Genomic DNA, 19,106 nt, shown 5'->3' with positions numbered 1-19,106 from the left:
ATCCCTATTTTTTAGCTTCCGGAACATGTTTTGTCTTATTCAGCTGTTTTCGGTTTCAATGTGAAAAATTATAAGTTGGTCGTTTCGGAATAGCTTTTAATATTTATGAAATTTGGATGACAGCCTGTCCATTTTTTTGGTTTATTCTACTTGTTGATACTCGGTCGTTGGTTTGTAGCTCCAAAACAGCTAGTACAACTAAACTGGTCTAGGTGTATTATAGTCTTAATGTAGAACTTGAAATAAACTTAAACAAACTTCTTTTTAAACAAAACTTCATTATAATTTATAATTATTAATATCAGGGATTTGGGTGCCCGGGGGGGGGAGCTTTACCTTTTTAGGGGCACTTGACATGACATCATGACATGTCTAAATTCCAAAAAAAAAAAAGAATAATACTGTTGTTTAGATAATGCACAAAAGACAATCTTATCTAAAATACAGACGTTACCGGTACTTTAAAAAAGAAGATGATTACGTCCTATGCGTCATGCATCTAGTCATGCATGTTAACCAATGACCTAAATTCTACCAAGTCACTGGTTTTCCTGGCTGGCTCAGGCAACCCATTCCATGCTCTAATAGCATTAGGGAGGAAGGAGCACTTGTACAAATGTGTCCTAGCATATGGAACAAGGAATTCATATCGCATCACGTCGTGCTTTCTGTGAAGCAAAAGCATCATAAAAATCATCTAGAGTTCTAGATCAATGTTGTCTAGAATTTTTGATTCCACGTGAATAATAAGGTTACATGGAAGTGGCGTAAAATTTAATATTTAACATAAAATTAGGATATTTATTTGGGGCTCCCTAAACTAGACCCCCTTCCGCCAACCATAGCTACGCCATTGATTAATATAGACAGCTTTCAGCTTGTAGATGTATGTAGAAACACAACTTAATAATGGGATTTTCGACAAGATCAAACTCACTCAAAATACACTTCTTTTTGTAAAAGTCTTTCTGTAAAGTCTTTCTGTAAAAGTCTTTCTGTCACGCGTCTTTCTGTCACACGTCTTTCTGTCACGCGTCTTTCTGTCACACGTATTTCTGTCACGCGTCTTTCTGTCACACGTCTTTCTATCACGCGTCTTTCTGTCACACGTCTTTCTATCACACGTCTTTCTGTCACACATATTTCTGTCACACGTCTTTCTTTCTGTCACATGTCTCTCTGTCACACGTCTTTCTGTCACGCGTCTTTCTGTCACATATCTTTCTGTCACGCGTCTTTCTTTCTGTCACATGTCTCTCTGACACACTTCCTTCTGTCACACGTCTTTCTGTCACTCGTCTTTCAGTCACGCGTCTTTCTGTCAAACATGTCTCGCTTGTTCTCCTTCTTCAATGTTTACACCTTTATTTGTGTATTTGTTCACTTGAACTATGACAGACCATTTCGTGATTTCGTCAGAATCTATTCAATCTACACAACCAAATCATCCACCCACCTTTCTGGCATATACACTTGATAACACTCCTCACTAGATCTAGTATTCTCTTCATTTCTTCCTGTCATTTCCTTCTTTTTCAACGTGTGCTGGGGTCCATTGGAGAACAGTTTTATTGCTGATGTTGTTGAGCTTTCCAAGAGCTGTTCTGGTTGGTGACCGATAGATAGGTGACATTGTCGTCAGCAAACTTAGTTGGGAGAGACGTCTCCAGAATTTGAGACTGAAAGGAAGTATTAGTGTAGTGAGTTAGATTTTGTTCAGAATACCCTTTTATATTATATACTATACTGATCTCATTTTATCTCAAGCTGAATTTGTTTATCTTGTCATAAAAGTTCTATTTAGTTTTGTTGACAAAAGAAGTTATTCAAGTTATTTCAAGTTTTACAAGTTAAGAAATAATACTCATACAGCGGTTTAGTTGTCTACCAGCAGTTTGGTGCTACAAGTCAACAAATATTTTTAAAATATGTTGTTTTTTTTCCAAACACATTTGAACTTTGATGACGATTGCCTAGAGGTGTACATCTTTGATGTTTTAATAATACAGATCTTTGTCTCTTTCCTATGATCACACATCTTCAACTTTACTTCTCTTTGTTAACGATATTGTTATTCTGACATTATATATAAACAAGCATTTTAGTTTTAAAAGTGAAGAAAACCGAAATTATTATTTTACTACAAATCTTCGCAAGTTTTATCGATTATTCTCAAGACGAGAACGAGGAAGACATCATGGCATTACGCATAGTTTTGCAAGCATCACGTGGTTGCCTCATCGCTATTAATTCCAACCAATGAGATCACTCAGATTGATTGGACAGAATCAATGGAGTAAAGAAAGATACTCTCCTGGACGGGGGGTGGGTAAGGTTGGGTGAGTACCAAGAAATGAGGGTGCTGGATTCATTGCTTTTAAGTAGGGCTAATGCATCCACACTATTCATAAAGTTTTGCCCATTGCCAGCATTGGTACATTCAAAATTACCTTTTAAATTGAATAATATTACATTTTTCTTTCATATTTCAGTGGTGTATAAGTAAAGTGAATGACGGCTTACGATAGAGTTATATGATCAGCTCAATGATTACCAGATTTTAACTATCAAGAGCATAGGTCGGGTACCTAATAGTAATGGTTTTGAACCCGTAGAAAAATCCACCCAGGTCATTATTTGGGACATTATTTTTTTTATTAAGTTTATTTAACGACACCACTAACATGTGCCTTTGAAGTTGTGTACTTGTAAGCGAGACAATCACAATACCTCTCTCGCAGTTAAAGATAATCGATGCATGGTTAACTGCCACTGGAAGAAGCAGGTCTATGTCTAGTCAAGTTAAAAGGTTACCTTAGTCTAGAACACAAGGATCTATGATCAAAGCCGAAACTAGGTCACAGAAGACTCGCATTAGAGATCAATGGTGGGTTATCACACATAAAAAGCTCCAGCTAATGATTTTAAAGAGTTAGTTCCGCAAGCGACCATAAGATTCTGATCTACTAAACTAAATTTGGCAAGATATTATGAAATGTGCACAGCCTTCCCTAATTCTCTATTCACTAACCTCAAGCGATCTAGAATCCGGCTTTAGCAACTCTATAGGAAGTTTGGTTTCGAACCCACCTTGGTTTGCTACCACAGTTACTTTGTACACTAACGCCACCACTACAGACCAGTCACTGCAATCGAGCAAATTAGTTGTTCCTCTGGACCTTGAAATTTGAAATACTTTTTTTTAAAACGAAGGGTAATCAATACATTAACATCTTTTTTCAAGGAAGGTGTGATAGTTTTCTGGGGTATGTGAATTAATTTCCAGATCCACTTTTTTATGTCATCATTTTCCAACTATTAGCTCTACTGTTTTAGCTGTTAGGCCTATGTGGTGGTATAATAAAGAAGAGGCAAACATAATTGCCTAGACCACAGCGGCACTCAAAACAAAAATTGCACAGTCCACATGATGACCACAGTAGCACTCTAGACAAAAAATTGCACAGTACACATGATGACCACAGCAGCATTCAAGACAAAATGACACAGTCCACTTGAAGACCACAACAGCATTCAAGACAAAAAAAAATTGCACAGTACGCATGATGACCACAGCAGCACTCAAGACAAATAAAAATGTACAGTACACATGATTACCACAGCAGCACTCAAGAAGACATTCGTATGATGAAAAGAAAGCTTTCCAGTATCAGCACAAAGTTCAAACTGATATGCTATTTAAAAAAAAATGTTTTGGTCAATCAACAACCTAATCCAAATAATTTCCCTAATTATCTCATCTCTGCCCGTGGTCCCGTCTGGAGCAGGGTGTGGCCTATCCATCTCCAGCGTCTCTGGAGGATATCTACTTCGAAATTCTGCTGCTTTGTTCAGAATTTCACTAGCGCGCTATCTGTAATTAGCATCCATGCAATGTACATTCAACTCATAGTCAAGTCCTCCACGTTTTGACTTTAGAAATATGGTGACCAAACTACGAAAACGTGTTTGTCTGCTTCTGTAAACATAGTCTATAAGTACCACAAACAACAAGATTACTTCAAGATACCCAGCATCTGACCTATGTAGAAACACAAACTCTGATAGTTTCCAGATGTTCACAAGCACGCGAACTTGCTATCGTGTAGATACCCTAAACTACGGTCCGCGGGTGGTATCTGGCCCATGACGCAGTCCTATCTGAGCCTTCAAAGCTCCTGCTACAGTCACCAGTACATGATGAAGCCGAAAAAGCTCGGTTCCATTGGACTCATGCGTCTTAAATCTATACGGCTGAAGCTGGGCGTCAAAGCGGCTCGCGACACATGCGTCTGAAATCTATACGGCTGAAGCTGGGCATCAAAGCGGCCCGCGACACATGCGTCTGAAATCTATACGGCTGAAGCTGGGCATCAAAGCGGCCCGCGACACATGCGTCTGAAATCTATACGGCTGAAGCTGGGCATCAATGCGGCCCGCGACACATGCGTCTGAAATCTATACGGCTAAAGCTGGGCATCAATGCGGCCCGCGACACATGTGTATAAAATCTATATTTATAAAGTGTAGGCCTACATATAGATCTAGATCTATTTTCTTTTTCTCTGACTGTTTGTGTCCAACTTGTCGGTGGGGGAGAAAGAGAGGGATCGCAGCTAGTAACATTAAAATGAGTATCACTCTACAACTCTATATTGTTTTAGGATGCAGTTTGTAACAACTGTTGTTTATACAGCTGTTTTCTGTATTAGTCAGTGGTATTTAGGTTTATATATAGTATAGTGTTGGCACGTTAGCTGGGGTGTATTTGTTTCTGTTGTGATTGTCTGGGCTCAGTTGGTGTTAGCGTTCATGTATGATTTTCCTTTTGATTATTTTCTAGTTTTGTTGATTTTATTTTCTATTGAATAAAGTATCTGTTGTTTTTTTGTTTTTTTTGTTTTGTTTTTGTTGTTGTATAATCGGTTCCTTTACTTGTATTAGTTAGTTAAATTAGTTAGGCCTAAATGTGTTCTATGTAGTCTGGGAGCTAGATCTGAACTAGGTCCGACCCCACTACTACAGATATAATAATTACGTATTAAAACTACAACAGAGACTGGAAACGTTTTATGTAAAACTATAAATAAATCTTAATATATATAAAAAATTAATAATAATAGGCCTAATACTTTTTTTTCTAAACCGATGTGTAGGCCTACCACTCTCTCTTCCAACGTTTGACTTCATATAATCTCTATCGACTTCACATGAGTAGAACCCCTTCTGAATCACAATCCTCACTATTGTATTTGCATTGTATTCAAAAAGGAAAAAACAGACACACACACACACAAAACATAAAGTTATTGCTGTACAAATTTGATGTAGGTCAGTGCTCTAAGGGCTAAGGGAGGTAGGTGCCAAATGTCAATAATGACTTAGTGAACGCTTGAAAAAAAAATATTCTGAAGATTGAAAAAGGTGTGTTATTAGTGACTCTTTCACAATGGTCACTTGACCTCGTCCAATAATGGTTTGGTCCTATTCATCCGACTTAAGCTATTGTCCGAAATCGCTCGGGGGTGTTTTTTTCCCCCTTTGCCAAGTTGGCTAGTGTAAAAAGAAGAGAAGGGGGGGGGACACGCTAGAAAGCCAGCGTCTGCGTGAATGGGAAAGACCTCCATATTATGTTTATATTTGTGTGTTATTGTTAAGAAATGGGGTATTCCCTGTTGATATTTCTTTTCGACAATTCGGCGAAACAATAGACGTCGTGGCATTGGGTGGGTCTGGAAGTTATGCTGGGAGAGGGGAGGGCACAGGTGTAGAAAGGATTGGGGAGGTGGGGAGCTAGCTACCAAAGTAAATAGGCCTACCGGTTTGTGAGACTGAAACGTCCGAATGTTAGCTGAACGAGCAGTGGCAAGTCTGATGTTTAATCCACAATAACGGAGTGTTTAGTTTTTTTTTTCTTTTTACTGTTTGTTTGAATCAGGTGAGGCTGAGGCATTGCTTGCTGCCCGTCACGGGGAAAAAAGGAGACGGAGGCTTCTATTCCATTGTAATTTATCTTATATATCGTCTACCCTCCTCCTTTCCCTCCACACAAACCACCAGCACCATTAATACCAGTCTTACTCTACGCATATTGTACACGTCTAAATAGTCTCGAAATGAAACTCATATGGTGTGTGTTTATAGAGCGACTGGCTGCACCCATTCAAAAATTGTGAGCATAGACATACATAAATATAGACTGGAAAAAGGAAGTAACTTCATGTAACTTGAAAACATGTATATCTATTGTATTCGGATTTCCGAATTATGAAAAATTGCATGATCTTCACGCTGAGAGAATTAAAAAAAAAACACTAGTGAAAATATTGTAATACTTATATAGGTTACGGCTGAAATAGATATGAATACTTAACTTTTATACTACCCATAAATGCTGTATAATAAAGTACACAAAATTGCAAGTCACAAATTTTTGTTTCATAAAACTCTTTAATCGGCCAGTCTATATTTATTTATGTCTATGATTGTGAGTGAACTAAAAATAACTCGATTCGGTAATTCCGGTTCGCTAGGTTATCGTGTGCAAAGAACAAAGCAGCAGCCCATTGAAGTAGATATCCTTCAGAGACGCTGAAGATGGATCCGTCACACCCTTCGCAAGCCTGCATCCAACATAACAAGGCAAGCTCAAACCTGGAACCCCTAAAGGAATGAGGAAGAGGGGACGGCCCAGGAATACATGGCGCCGCGATTTGGAAGCAGATGCCAAGCAAATGGACAAGACGTGGGGAAAGTTGGAGGGACTCCCAGAACCGAGACGCCAAGAGGAAGCTGGTTGGTGGCCTATGCCCCAGATGGGACCACAGCAGAGATGAAATGGCATCGTTGCAAAAGCACTAAATTGTCATTACAGGAACTTAATTACCGTCCTCCTCCTCCCAAGAGAAAAAAAATATATCTACAACGGGATGAATGTTACCAACTAAATAGTTAAAAAAATAATTAGAGCTACATGCAGAAGCTCTTAGGATTTAATCTGCATTTCTAAAACAAAGCAAAAAAAGGGGGAGGAACAAAATTATATGGGTTTTTTTAAACACAACCACAGACCTATGCATATTTCTATATATACAACTTATTGATACATCAATTCATTGTACACTGTATACACCAAAGGATCTATGTATATTCTTGCCTCAGGAAAATGTCCACATTTAAAAAGTGAGAAAAATGCTTGCTCGTGGACGAGCCTATCAGGCAAGAAGGAAAGCCAGCTCTTTTCTTTGTTCAAACTCCATGAGCCAAAGTTATTTGAAATATTTTTTTTATGGCTTCCAATTTTTCAGAGCTCAAAGGCTCCTAATAGTCCACTGAATCCATTAAAAAATACCTCTCACCTCCTCTTTTTTTCCCCCCAAATGATGGCGCCTTTTCCTAATGTGTTTAACTTGTTAAGTATCATTTGAACTATAGAATTAGGTCACTATAGATATTGGAGATTTTACGATAATCTTATAAACTAAACAATGTTAATGACGATAAATTGAATTCCAATGCTACTCTTTTGATATCCACGAAGTTGAGCTACAAGCGAATAAGCTTAAATACTTTGATTCTGCGTTTCAAAAAAAGTGCACACAAATTAACATAGCTTAACGATATTTTCTTTGTTCAGTACACCGGATACACCAAAAAAAAAGTATTTTTGAATTTTATTGAAGTCATTTAGGCGACACATCAGACTGGACATTTGACATGATTTTCTTTGTACAGATCTATAACGTTGTGCTGCCTCTTGCGAAATCAAGCAGTTTTTAAAACCAAAAATAAATATATACTGGCTTGTCTTCGAGTCCGGCGATCAGGAGAAGTGTAGCATTCCACGTGATCAGCTGTGATCTACATATTTTGCCACATTTAACGCAGACAAAACTTGTGTCTGCTGGTGGTCGATTTGGTTTCTATCGTCGCTGTGTACTTCTGTAATAGCTTTCCCTTTGGGCTCCAATACTATTGGTTACAATCGCTATACCGGTATATAACAATACTTCTCATTGTAGCTATACTTTTCATTAGAAGACAAAATGTCGGTAATTTTTAGGGAAGATCTTTTGAACCGTTTCTCATCTTTACTTATTAAGTGGTTGAGTGTTAAAGCCCTCGGCTTCTAGACTAAGGTTTTCAAGTTTGAATCCCGAATCGGTAATAGTGGACGTTTCTTGTTTCTAATAACAGCCTAGCGTGTGTTGGAGGGAGGTACGTTGTGCTGACCACATGACATCCTCGTTAATTGTACGCTATCGAAATAGTTTTCATCACATGCACCATAAATATATGGATTTCCAAGAGAAACTATAAATGTTTCTTGAAGCGAACTGTATGAGTGTAAAGTTGAATGAGGTGGAGAGAGAGAGAAGAAGAGAGAGATTGAGAGGAGACAGAGAGAAAGGAAGAAAGAGAGAAACAGAGATCGGAATAGAGGGGGAGTGAGAGAAAGAGGAAGAGAGATAAACAGAGAGGGAGAGAGATAAACAGGGGAATAGAGGGGGAGTGAGAGAAAGAGGAAGAGAGATAAACAGAGAGGGAGAAACAGAGAGAGTGAGAAATAAAAACGGAGAGAAAGAGAACATAACTGCTATAATCTATTATCAAGAAATCAACGACACTAGAATGAGACGCCTAGCATCAAGTTAATACGAGGTTTCAATTGAGTTCGACATTCACATGATCAGTGTCAACCAACAACTGCATGAATATTTATGAAAGTTCAAGTTTCGAGTTCAAGGTCAGGGATTAGAGGTCGTAAAAAAATGTAGTGGCGACTACTGACATGCGGCGACACCTGAAGTGAGGCGGTCTCTCGGACCAGGATAAAGTCTTCTTTGAATTGGCTGTCCTCCCCCGAGGCATAATTCAACTTTAGTCACGGGGAGGGTGGGGGGCACGCTATTAGTGGCGCAGTGAGATTAAGATATTAATCTTTGAGGTGTCGCCAGGGTATGAGAGACAGTGACGTGGCTCTGTTTATAGTCTACTGGACTCGAGGTAAAGTGATCTTAAAAACACACTCTTCAGCATGTGATCAGCGGACCACCAAGTAATTGGTCCTTGGTCTGGAAGATCAAAAAATTAGATGTGTATCTCTGTTTATAGAGGCCAACCTGTTGGTCTATCAATATCGATGGAGTTCATATTTTGTGTTACAAAGCTTATAACAACTCACTCTAGTAAAAAATTTGAACCAGATTAATTATCCTACACCCTTTCTCGCCTTTCTCTGATCAAGTGCTTTTTTTTTTTGTTAAAAAAAAAAGGAAGTTGCCGGTACTCAGTGATGGATTGCCTAACGTTTAACTACTATTAAATGGATAATTAACGTTTAAATACAAGAAAAGTAATATAATAATGTTTTCACCACATTAAAAAAGGTGCCGTAAGCCAGGTGTCACAAAAAAACAACACTGCTCTGATCAAGTAGAAACTTTGCATAATTATTCATTAGCAAAGACAATACATGAATCAATACAGAAAAATAAACCGGTTACTCAATTAATTATTTTGTTTGAACCTATAAGGGAAATTAATTTACATATATGGCTAAATATGTGGGGTTTTGCCCCATTAGATAATTTTACTCATTCCTCCCATACAAAATCTAGAATCAAGTTGAAATTTTGACCAATTGTAACTAATTAACCATGAATCAATTAAAAAATTTACAAATTAGTCAATTATAATTATTTTGATTAAAAAAAAGGGAATTAACTTCTACATCATTGAGAAATGTAGTAGCAAATATGGAGTTCTTCCCTTGGATATTTTTTTTTAGAAAGTATTTTAATATTTTGCTTGTTTGTAGATCTAAATATTACAAATGGCAGTACGGTAAACTTTTTAGATGGCCTTGAGCTCAAACCTTGCCCACATTCACCCCCTTCATCTTCCATATTATTCTTATGTAATTTCCAAAGGAACATCCAAAACTTATAACATTATAAATGTAGCATTACCAATTGGTGAATGTTTTTCTATCTCCTATCCAACAATCAGCAGGTGACAAATGTCTTACATCCAACAATCAGCATGTGGCAAATGTCTTCTAGCCCACAATCAGCACGTGGCAAATGTCTTCTATCCCATTAACAGCAGGTGGCAAATGTCTTCTATCCAACAATCAGCAGGTGGCAAATGTCTTCTATCCCACAATCAGCAGGTGGCAAATGTCTTCTATCACACTAACAGCAGGTGGCAAATGTCTTCTATCACACTAACAGCAGGTGGCAAATGTCTTCTATCCCACTAACAGCAGGTGGCAAATGTCTTCTATCCCACAATCAGCAGGTGGCAAATGTCTTCTATCCAACAATCAGCAGGTGGCAAATGTCTTCTATCCAAATAACAGCAGGTGGTGATGTCTTCTATCCCACAATCAGCAGGTGGCAAATGTCTTCTATCCCACAATCAGCAGGTGGCAAATGTCTTCTATCACACTAACAGCAGGTGGCAAATGTCTTCTATCCCACTAACAGCAGGTGGCAAATGTCTTCTATCCCACAATCAGCAGGTGGCAAATGTCTTCTATACCACTAACAGCAGGTGGCAAATGTCTTCTATCCAACAATCAGCAGGTGGCAAATGTCTTCTATCCCACTAACAGCAGGTGGCAAATGTCTTCTATCCCACTAACAGCAGGTGGCAAATGTCTTCTATCCCACTAACAGCAGGTGGCAAATGTCTTCTATCCCACTAACAGCAGGTGGCAAATGTCTTCTATCCAACAATCAGCAGGTGGCAAATGTCTTCTATCCCACTAACAGTAGGTGGCAAATGTCTTCTATCCAACAATCAGCAGGTGGCAAATGTCTTCTATCCCACTAACAGCAGGTGGCAAATGTCTTCTATCCAACAATCAGCAGGTGGCAAATGTCTTCTATCCCACTAACAGCAGGTGGCAAATGTCTTCTAGCCCACAATCAGCACGTGGCAAATGTCTTCTATCCCATTAACAGCAGGTGGCAAATGTCTTCTATCCAACAATCAGCAGGTGGCAAATGTCTTCTATCCCACTAACAGCAGGTGGTGATGTCTTCTATCCCACAATCAGCAGGTGGCAAATGTCTTCTATCCAACAATCAGCAGGTGGCAAATGTCTTCTATCCCACAATCAGCAGGTGGCAAATGTCTTCTATCCCACTAACAGCAGGTGGCAAATGTCTTCTATCCAACAATCAGCAGGTGGCAAATGTCTTCTATCCCACTAACAGCAGGTGGCAAATGTCTTCTATCCAACAATCAGCAGGTGGCAAATGTCTTCTATCCCACTAACAGCAGGTGGTGATGTCTTCTATCCCACAATCAGCAGGTGGCAAATGTCTTCTATCCAACAATCAGCAGGTGGCAAATGTCTTCTATCACACTAACAGCAGGTGGCAAATGTCTTCTATCCCACTAACAGCAGGTGGCAAATGTCTTCTATCCCACAATCAGCAGGTGGCAAATGTCTTCTATCCCACTAACAGCAGGTGGCAAATGTCTTCTATCCCACTAACAGCAGGTGGCAAATGTCTTCTATCCAACAATCAGCAGGTGGCAAATGTCTTCTATCCCACTAACAGCAGGTGGCAAATGTCTTCTATCACACTAACAGCAGGTGGCAAATGTCTTCTATCCCACAATCAGCAGGTGGCAAATGTCTTCTATCCCACTAACAGCAGGTGGCAAATGTCTTCTATCCCACTAACAGCAGGTGGCAAATGTCTTCTATCCAACAATCAGCAGGTGGCAAATGTCTTCTATCCCACTAACAGCAGGTGGCAAATGTCTTCTATCACACTAACAGCAGGTGGCAAATGTCTTCTATCCCACAATCAGCAGGTGGCAAATGTCTTCTATCCAACAATCAGAATGCCTACAATCATTCAAAGAAGCAGGGCTGTCACGAAAAAAATTTTTTTAACTTGTTTTACTGGCAGTTTTCATATTACAAGTGTGTGTCTGCTTGTAGAGTCACCCACCCAATTTCTTTAGAGTGCTCAAAAGTAGGCTAAGTACCACCAACTTCCACTTTCTCTTGAAACCAAATATTTAAATGAGCATTTTCTTATATACAAGTTTTAAAGCCCCAATGACGGACTTAAGGGCACTCAAAAAATTATTTATTTTTACCCTGTTTTTTCTTAATATACACTTGGAATAACTAAACACTTTCTGAAATTGGTTACGCAATCTAGAACCTTGGGCAGATGATGTCAGTTTCTGCAGCCTACTCTAAGTGACCACTAATATTATTTTGTTTTTTTTTTCAAATAGATTTTTGTTCTCTTTCTTTCAATGCAGTTTTCTCAAAGATATACATAAACTGTCAAATTTCTAAGAATATCATTAAAGCCTTTTCGAAATACACGACCAGTGAGTGTCCAACCACCCTGAACCTATGAAGAGTTTTCAAGCTAATGGGAGGAATAGTTAAAAAAAAACAAAAAACAAGAGTGATATTAATTGATGAAATTACATTCAATTCACTGAGCACAAACAGTCGTGACTACGAGTTATAAAATTGACTGACGAACACTTTCAAAACATTTATAACATTTTTAAAAAGCCAATAGTCATGCATACAGTTTAAAAAAATACAATTCTTCTTCTTCTTCTTGTTATTAAAAAAACACACATTTCCAAATAAAATTTTAAATGCAGTCTTGGCTTGCTAAGATCCACATTCTGTTGCATCAAAATTAAATGTAAAGTCATTGAAGGATTTTTCAAATTTGTAAACACTATCTTTAGAACTCAAATTGTCGGTGGGTTCACTTTTTTCCTTTTGTTGCGCCTCTGACATTTCTTCAGAGGGCTGGTCGCCACCATCTGGATCGAAACCAAAACAGAATGAGTTATCTGAGGGCACATATTTGAAGAATGTATATTTCTTTTCTGAAGAATAACTGCTGCTAGGCTGAGAGTCCAAGTCATGGGACTCGATGGACTGGCCAGTGGTATTGGGCTGTGAATTGGTGAGGTTTAGGTTGGTGAGTTGGTTGCTGACAAGGTGGAGTTGTTTAGAGTGACTCTGTTTGAGATACTTGGAATTTCTTGACGATTTCTGTGAGTCAATCGATTTGAATTTTGAATGCCGCAATCCTGAATAAAATTAGGAAGAAAAATTATTTTGTGTATCAGATTTTAAATAAGGAATCTTTGACGCTAAAATTATATACAACAGTATCAAAAAGGTCATTTAAATATTTAATAGCTTAAATCAATGACTTAGACAGCCTTATTTTATTTACCAGTACTTTAATGAATTTATCTTTTGGAATCATTGTTTAAAAAAAGTTGTATGGTATCTATACATATATAATAATAATGATAATGTGCCTGATTCCAAAGCATAAGGATGAGTGCAGTATTTAACTTGACTTCAAAAACCAGTTGTGACCTGCATATTTCACCTCACCTGATGCAGACAAAGCCAAAAAAATATTTTAAAAAATGCTTGCATAAACAGCCAAAACCCATGAAAATAATATACATAAATACCTGATAAAGCTTTGTTCTCTGCATCTTTCATTTTCTTCCTGTAATCTCCCAAAGCATTTCTCATAGCTTGCCTCTTTTTAACCATTGGAGCTTTAGAACTTTTCAAAATTTTTAAGACCTTAACAGTTTCTGCAACTAAAATAAGAAATAAAAAAAAGTTTTATTCCAATTTTATACACACATGAATTAAGAAATTGAGTCCCAAAAGCCTGGCCTAAAGTGGGCTGAAAGGTGACTGAGTTTGAGAAAATGCAAGGTTATCAGAAATGGGTTTAACAAAAAACACAGTTTTGTAATTGTAATAGTTGTTTTCTTGAATACCGTATATAAAAGAGAATAAACTGCCCAAATATAGTTGACTCTTTGATAATCTGACACTTCATAATCCAACACACAATGACACAAAACAACCAATTAATGCAGCAATACTGCATAAAATTAGGAATAAAAAAATATTTTGTATAGGATTTCAAATAAGGAATCTTTGAATGCTAAAATAATGTACAACTGTATCACTAGGTGGTTTAATTAAATAATTGATAGCTTAAAAATTGATTTTGACAACCTTATTGTATTTATCTATGCACAATTTAAAAATTCATCTTTTGCAATCATTGGTTAAAAAACAAAGTTGTATGATATTTATGCATATTGTTATAAACCTGGTGATGACACAGATGGGGTTAGTGCTGTGTGTATTTTTAGACTACACAAATCGCCCCAGACCAGTGCTGGACAAGCAGTCAACAGTCACGAGTGACAGTACATGCCAGTTCAGGAAGGATCTGTGTAGTAAATAATATGCACGCAAGTCACGTTAAATGAAGTCATGTGATCAAACAGAATGGTCAAGCGACATTCCATCCGGTTCTAGAAGGTCTATAGGGACCCTAAAGAAGAGCAAATGTATCAGAGTCAAGTCACTTCACGTTACCTCGCAATGTCACAAGTACAAGGTGAAGTTAGAACCAGCACGGTATGCAGTCAGTCCGGGACAGAGGCAAGGTTTTTGTAATCAGTGTTATGTTGTTGCCAATGGTACAGTACTGGCTGTGATGCATTTGACATTAAGTCAAATTTTATACAAAAAACTTAGCACTTATTATCCTTATCCCTACACAGACTGGACTAAGTTACGTTACTTAGGTGCCCTGAGTGGTCAAGTTCTTTGAATTAGTTTTATTTATATATATATATATATTTCATATACATTTTACAAATTTTTCAAATATAATATATACAGCAATGTCACAAGTTTGACCTCACAAATGTAATAAATGTACCTTGCTTAGAATCTGGAGATTGACGCATCAAGCCCAGCTCTAACTGTGTGATGCACCAAGACAACTCCTCAGAAAACTTTTGTGCCTTCAAAATTTAAATAAAAGGGAGATAAATGCTAAATAAATCCTATATGAATTCACATCTGTTACTTATCTTGCCCCCCACTTATTAATTTGTTGTTGGTGATTAACATCTGCAAGATACTTGAAGCTGTTACTAAAATACTATTCACACACAGATGAGAGCAAAACAAATGCATGAGAAGAGTTTTTCAACCATTGTTACATCTGCTGTGAAGTGCAAAGGTTGTTGATTGTTCAGGTATAATTGAACTGCTTTATTCTTAAAAAGAAACTTTATCATTTTTTTTTAAATTGATTATTAATAGAATAGTATTTTTCATTCAAAATCAATCCTTATTTTTTTTTAAATATGAAAAAAAAAATATATTCAAATTAAAATTGATGCCACTCACTTCACTTGCTGACAATGCCATGATGATTTCTCGACAGTCCTTACTTCGCTACAACTAATCAAGCTGAAGAAGAAGAAAAAAAAAGAGTGATTTGTTAGTCAGTATTGATTTGAATAAACAAGATCAGTGACTGTGGATCACATATATGAGAGATATACATTAAGTATTATCCTTCATCCTCCCCAAAAACGTTAGGAAAACCTATTTCTAAATTTAACTTAGAACTAAAGGTCTGAATGTGGTCTGAAAATAATAATTAATAAGCAAACATGGCTATATGACTTAGATCCATTAAATTGTAATACTTTCATACAGTTGGGCAACTTTTTTTTTTTAAGGTTCTTCAGTTTGTATTAGGGCTACTTTACATTATATATGTTTTATCATTGGTCAAACGGTTTTGATTTTCATTCGGGAAATGCACACATACATGCATACATACATATGCCTTACTTTCTGCTTTATATTATAGATAAATAATATGTGTGTGAACAGTGTGTGTCTGTCTATCTAACTTTCTATCTAACTTGTCACTAGTGTGTCCCAGGCTGGATAACATTATATCCTTAACTAGCTTTTACAGTAACACAGTGTGACACCACATCTACCTAGCCTACCCTCAAAATGCATCCCTACCTGAATATTAACCATTGACATGTATCATTAATTACAAAAGGTAGAGGCCTGGGGTGGGGAGGGACATTTAACCCAGGGTGACAGTCTAAGTACTAAGTTATAAATATTTTGTATTAGTCAGGGGAGGCCTGGGCTGTATGCATGGCAACAGGGTTAGACTTATGCAGACGCAGTGGGACCAGCACTTTCAAAGGCCCTGCACTAATTCTAGGTGTAAGTTATTAAATTAACCATTATAACTTGTAACAGGGATCCCGGAATCTCATGATTTTCCATGTTGCAGGAAATCCCTTGAAATAATGCGCTGTCCAAGTCAAACTTTGAAATTTTGGCCTATAGTGGCTATAGTGACCCTCTATACTACTCTATGAGTCTATAGATTTCTAATTATAACTAGATTACTAGATTTAACTAGATCTATATTGGGACTATATCTCTATAGACTATATATTGTCACTATATATAGATAGGCTTAGTCTAGACATATAGTAGAGGGTAGTGCCCATACCGCATGGATGCAAGCAACAGAACCCCGTTTTGCCTGCAAGGGGGGGTCGGCAATCCCAAAAAACCTGCAAGAATGATGCCTCTTATACTTCTCGACATAAATAAAACATTTACTGCTATATATATATAAATATATATGTCTTTAAATACAAACTATAAATTCTAAGATTTTACTTAAATTACTATAATCTACATGTATGTTTAAACATTTCATTTTTTTTTTATATATAATATGCACATAGATAGGCCTACCTACTACTACTATATTAGTATAAATCAAACTTTGTAGCACCTATGTTAAAAGTTAACTCTATTTCAAATAAAAGATCTAATAGATCTAAATATTTATAGGCTGACAGAGTAGTCAGTAGATCTTACCAAATATAGAACTAGTTAACTGGATCTTCTAACTAATAGTAGCTTAGAGTACTTAGTCTTAGACTGATTTTTATACTAGATATCTAGATCTAGTCAAGATGTTATTTTAATTCTATGATAATATTAATAGTAACAAAGTAGATCCATCAATTTACATCTATCTATATCTAGGTCTAATAAAGAAACTAGTAAGTATTAAGTTAATTAAGTATTACAGATCTAGACATACAATATTCTCTGAGTCTAAGTCTAGACTTTAACTTGTCTAGGAATAGAGTGTCACTAGAGCTACTATTTAACTAGATATTAGATTTTCTCTAGATTTAGGTATAGACTAGACCTAAATCCAAATTATATACTCTAGATTTAGTTTCAGATCTTCAAGTTAGATCTATTTACACTAATCTAGTAATGCTAGATCATAGAAGTGAGCCCTGCCCCTACTAGCCCTAGCTAGAATCATCTACTAGATTACTAGATCTAAAATCTAAATCTAGACTAGAGTCTTGCCTTTTTTAAATAAGTTTTTTTTATTATTAGATCTAGAATCTAGATTTAATTAGATCTAGACTTTACTAGTAGAATATTATATCTGATAATAGATTATAAAATAATACTAATAGATACGATCTACTTTTGATCTATGCTGCTTCTGCCCAGGGACTAGACCTAGTGTCCTAGTCAGGCTAGTGGTAGATTGTAACTGTAAGATTCTAGATAATTATTCCAATTATCTAGATCTAGCCTGACTAAGTCTAGTCCCTGGGCCTGGATATAATTAAATCTAGATTCTAGGACTAGATCTAATAATAAAAAACTTATTTTAAAAAAGGCAAGACTAGATCTATATTATTATATAAGTTTTATAACTATCGTTACTATCATTATTTATTAATACGGCGATGATCCGGTACGGTAATTTCGCATTTTCGGGTAAATACGTTCAACTTCTAAGATCATATTAAAATGTAGAAATAGATCTAGAATCTAGATCTCTAGACTAGATCTAGCCTTTAGGTCTGGTTTTAATTTTTATGCCGGCAGATCAAACTTATTAGAATTAGATCTAGATCTAGATAAATAGATCTACTTGCCAGATCTAACTTAGGCGTCTCAGGCCGGGGCCTTACGGATTTGTTTCTAACTTTTGTTTACGTTTTTGATACAAAGCGAAAGTTGGAAATAGCGCATGCGCTGTAACTTAAGAATTGTAACTTCCTGTCTTTCTTTGAATTCGACTTATTAAGTTTTAGTTTGCAAGTACAAAACGTGAATGTGAAAAAAAATATAAAAAGTCCGATACTGAATCGGCAATCAGTCGGACTGGCGTTTGCCGGCAAGCTTTTTTTTAAACTTCGATTTTGCCGGCATGCCGGCTATAGCCGGTGATCTTGCATCCATGCCATACCGAGGCATTGGTCATCATAGGCATAGGTGTCCGAATACTATTTACTTAGCATAAACTGCCATAAAAAACTACTCTCTGAACTTTCTCTAGAGATTAGACTCTAGTAAGTCTAGTTACTAGTAGAGATCTAGAGACTCTAGAGTCTAGACTATACTATAGTCTGATACTATACTATAATATTACTAGATTCTATATTACTAGATCTAGAGTCTATATAGTATATCACTATATGTCACTATATGTATTAATTTAGATTTTAGATAATCTACTTAAATCTACTAGACTAGATCTACTACTTAGTACTAGTAGTACTACTACTAGTAACTAGATCCAGATCTAGATCTAAGTCTAAGTACAGTCTAGACTCTAGACTAAAGTCTAAACTTACTAAAAATTGGTGATTGAGTTCAGTGCATAGAATGATAAGATCTATATTATTCTATATCTAGGTCTAGATGTAGATCTAGTCATCTACTCTAGTTAGTCTAGACCTCTACTGATGAGTGATGATCTAGAATCTAGATCTAGATTCTAAATTAGTGTAATTCTTTTTAAATGGGAAATATTTTTTTTTTTTTTATGTGAACAAGAGTATGCTCCCGTGACTGTAGACCTAAACAAGACTAAAATAAATCTAGAAGAGCTAATACGCTTTGTCACTGGTGAAATAAATAATTAGATCTATTATATCTAATTCTGTCAAGCAACTCCATAAGCCTTACTGTTGCAGCGTGCACTAATCCTAAATTTTATAGATCTATCCAGACCTAGTCTAGGTTGGCCTAGACTCCTAGACTAACTGTTACATATGTTGTTTTTTTTTCAATTGCTACAATATTGTTTTCTTTTTTCAGAGATCATTTCCTTTTGCTAGATCTACGCATGCGTATTACTGCAGGCCACGTACGAGACATTGAGTTA

General features: G+C 36.6%; 2 protein-coding genes across 5 annotated transcripts in view; both read right to left on the bottom strand.

Moving 5' to 3' along the window:
• The window catches only part of LOC129922554 (uncharacterized), a 44,360-nt gene extending 34,452 nt beyond the window's left edge, over nucleotides 1-9,908 (bottom strand). Inside the window, exon 1 of the mRNA XM_056009192.1 lies at nucleotides 9,834-9,908. Coding sequence (XP_055865167.1) covers nucleotides 9,834-9,908 — 75 coding nt within the window. The remainder of the gene's footprint in view (nucleotides 1-9,833) is intronic.
• Nucleotides 9,909-12,450: 2,542 nt separating this feature from the next.
• Nucleotides 12,451-19,045, bottom strand: LOC106070329 (UPF0488 protein C8orf33 homolog). Of its 4 annotated transcripts, none has more exons than XM_013230207.2 (5): nucleotides 18,908-19,045; nucleotides 15,257-15,319; nucleotides 14,781-14,865; nucleotides 13,498-13,632; nucleotides 12,451-13,098 (listed from the first exon to the last, which is right to left on the bottom strand). In XM_013230207.2, exons 2-5 carry the CDS (start codon nucleotides 15,275-15,277, stop codon nucleotides 12,668-12,670), a joined length of 672 nt encoding a protein of 223 aa, XP_013085661.2. In that variant the 5' UTR covers nucleotides 15,278-15,319; nucleotides 18,908-19,045; the 3' UTR covers nucleotides 12,451-12,667. The 4 variants fall into 4 exon arrangements, with proteins under 4 accessions (XP_013085661.2, XP_013085662.2, XP_055864796.1 ...); XM_013230208.2 differs by having other exon boundaries at nucleotides 15,257-15,310; nucleotides 18,908-18,989; XM_056008821.1 differs by lacking the exon at nucleotides 18,908-19,045 and adding an exon at nucleotides 18,574-18,901.
• Nucleotides 19,046-19,106: the final 61 nt, after the last annotated feature.

This window comes from Biomphalaria glabrata, chromosome 13 (genome assembly GCF_947242115.1).
Source record: "Biomphalaria glabrata chromosome 13, xgBioGlab47.1, whole genome shotgun sequence".
NCBI lineage: Eukaryota > Metazoa > Mollusca > Gastropoda > Planorbidae > Biomphalaria > Biomphalaria glabrata.
The sequence above is the reverse complement of the archived record's forward strand: the minus strand, read 5'-3'. Positions and strand labels throughout refer to the sequence as shown.

What these genes read in the sequence shown, in the direction of transcription:
- LOC106070329 (XM_013230207.2), bottom strand. Translation starts at nt 15,277, where the DNA reads ATGGCATTGTCAGCAAGTGAA. An exon ending in TGGCATTGTCAGCAAGTGAA is followed by an intron (nt 14,866 to 15,256) that starts GTGAGTGGCATC and finishes TAAATTTTGAAG; the next exon opens with GCACAAAAGTTTTCTGAGGA. An exon ending in ATCTCCAGATTCTAAGCAAG is followed by an intron (nt 13,633 to 14,780) that starts GTACATTTATTA and finishes TTCTTATTTTAG; the next exon opens with TTGCAGAAACTGTTAAGGTC.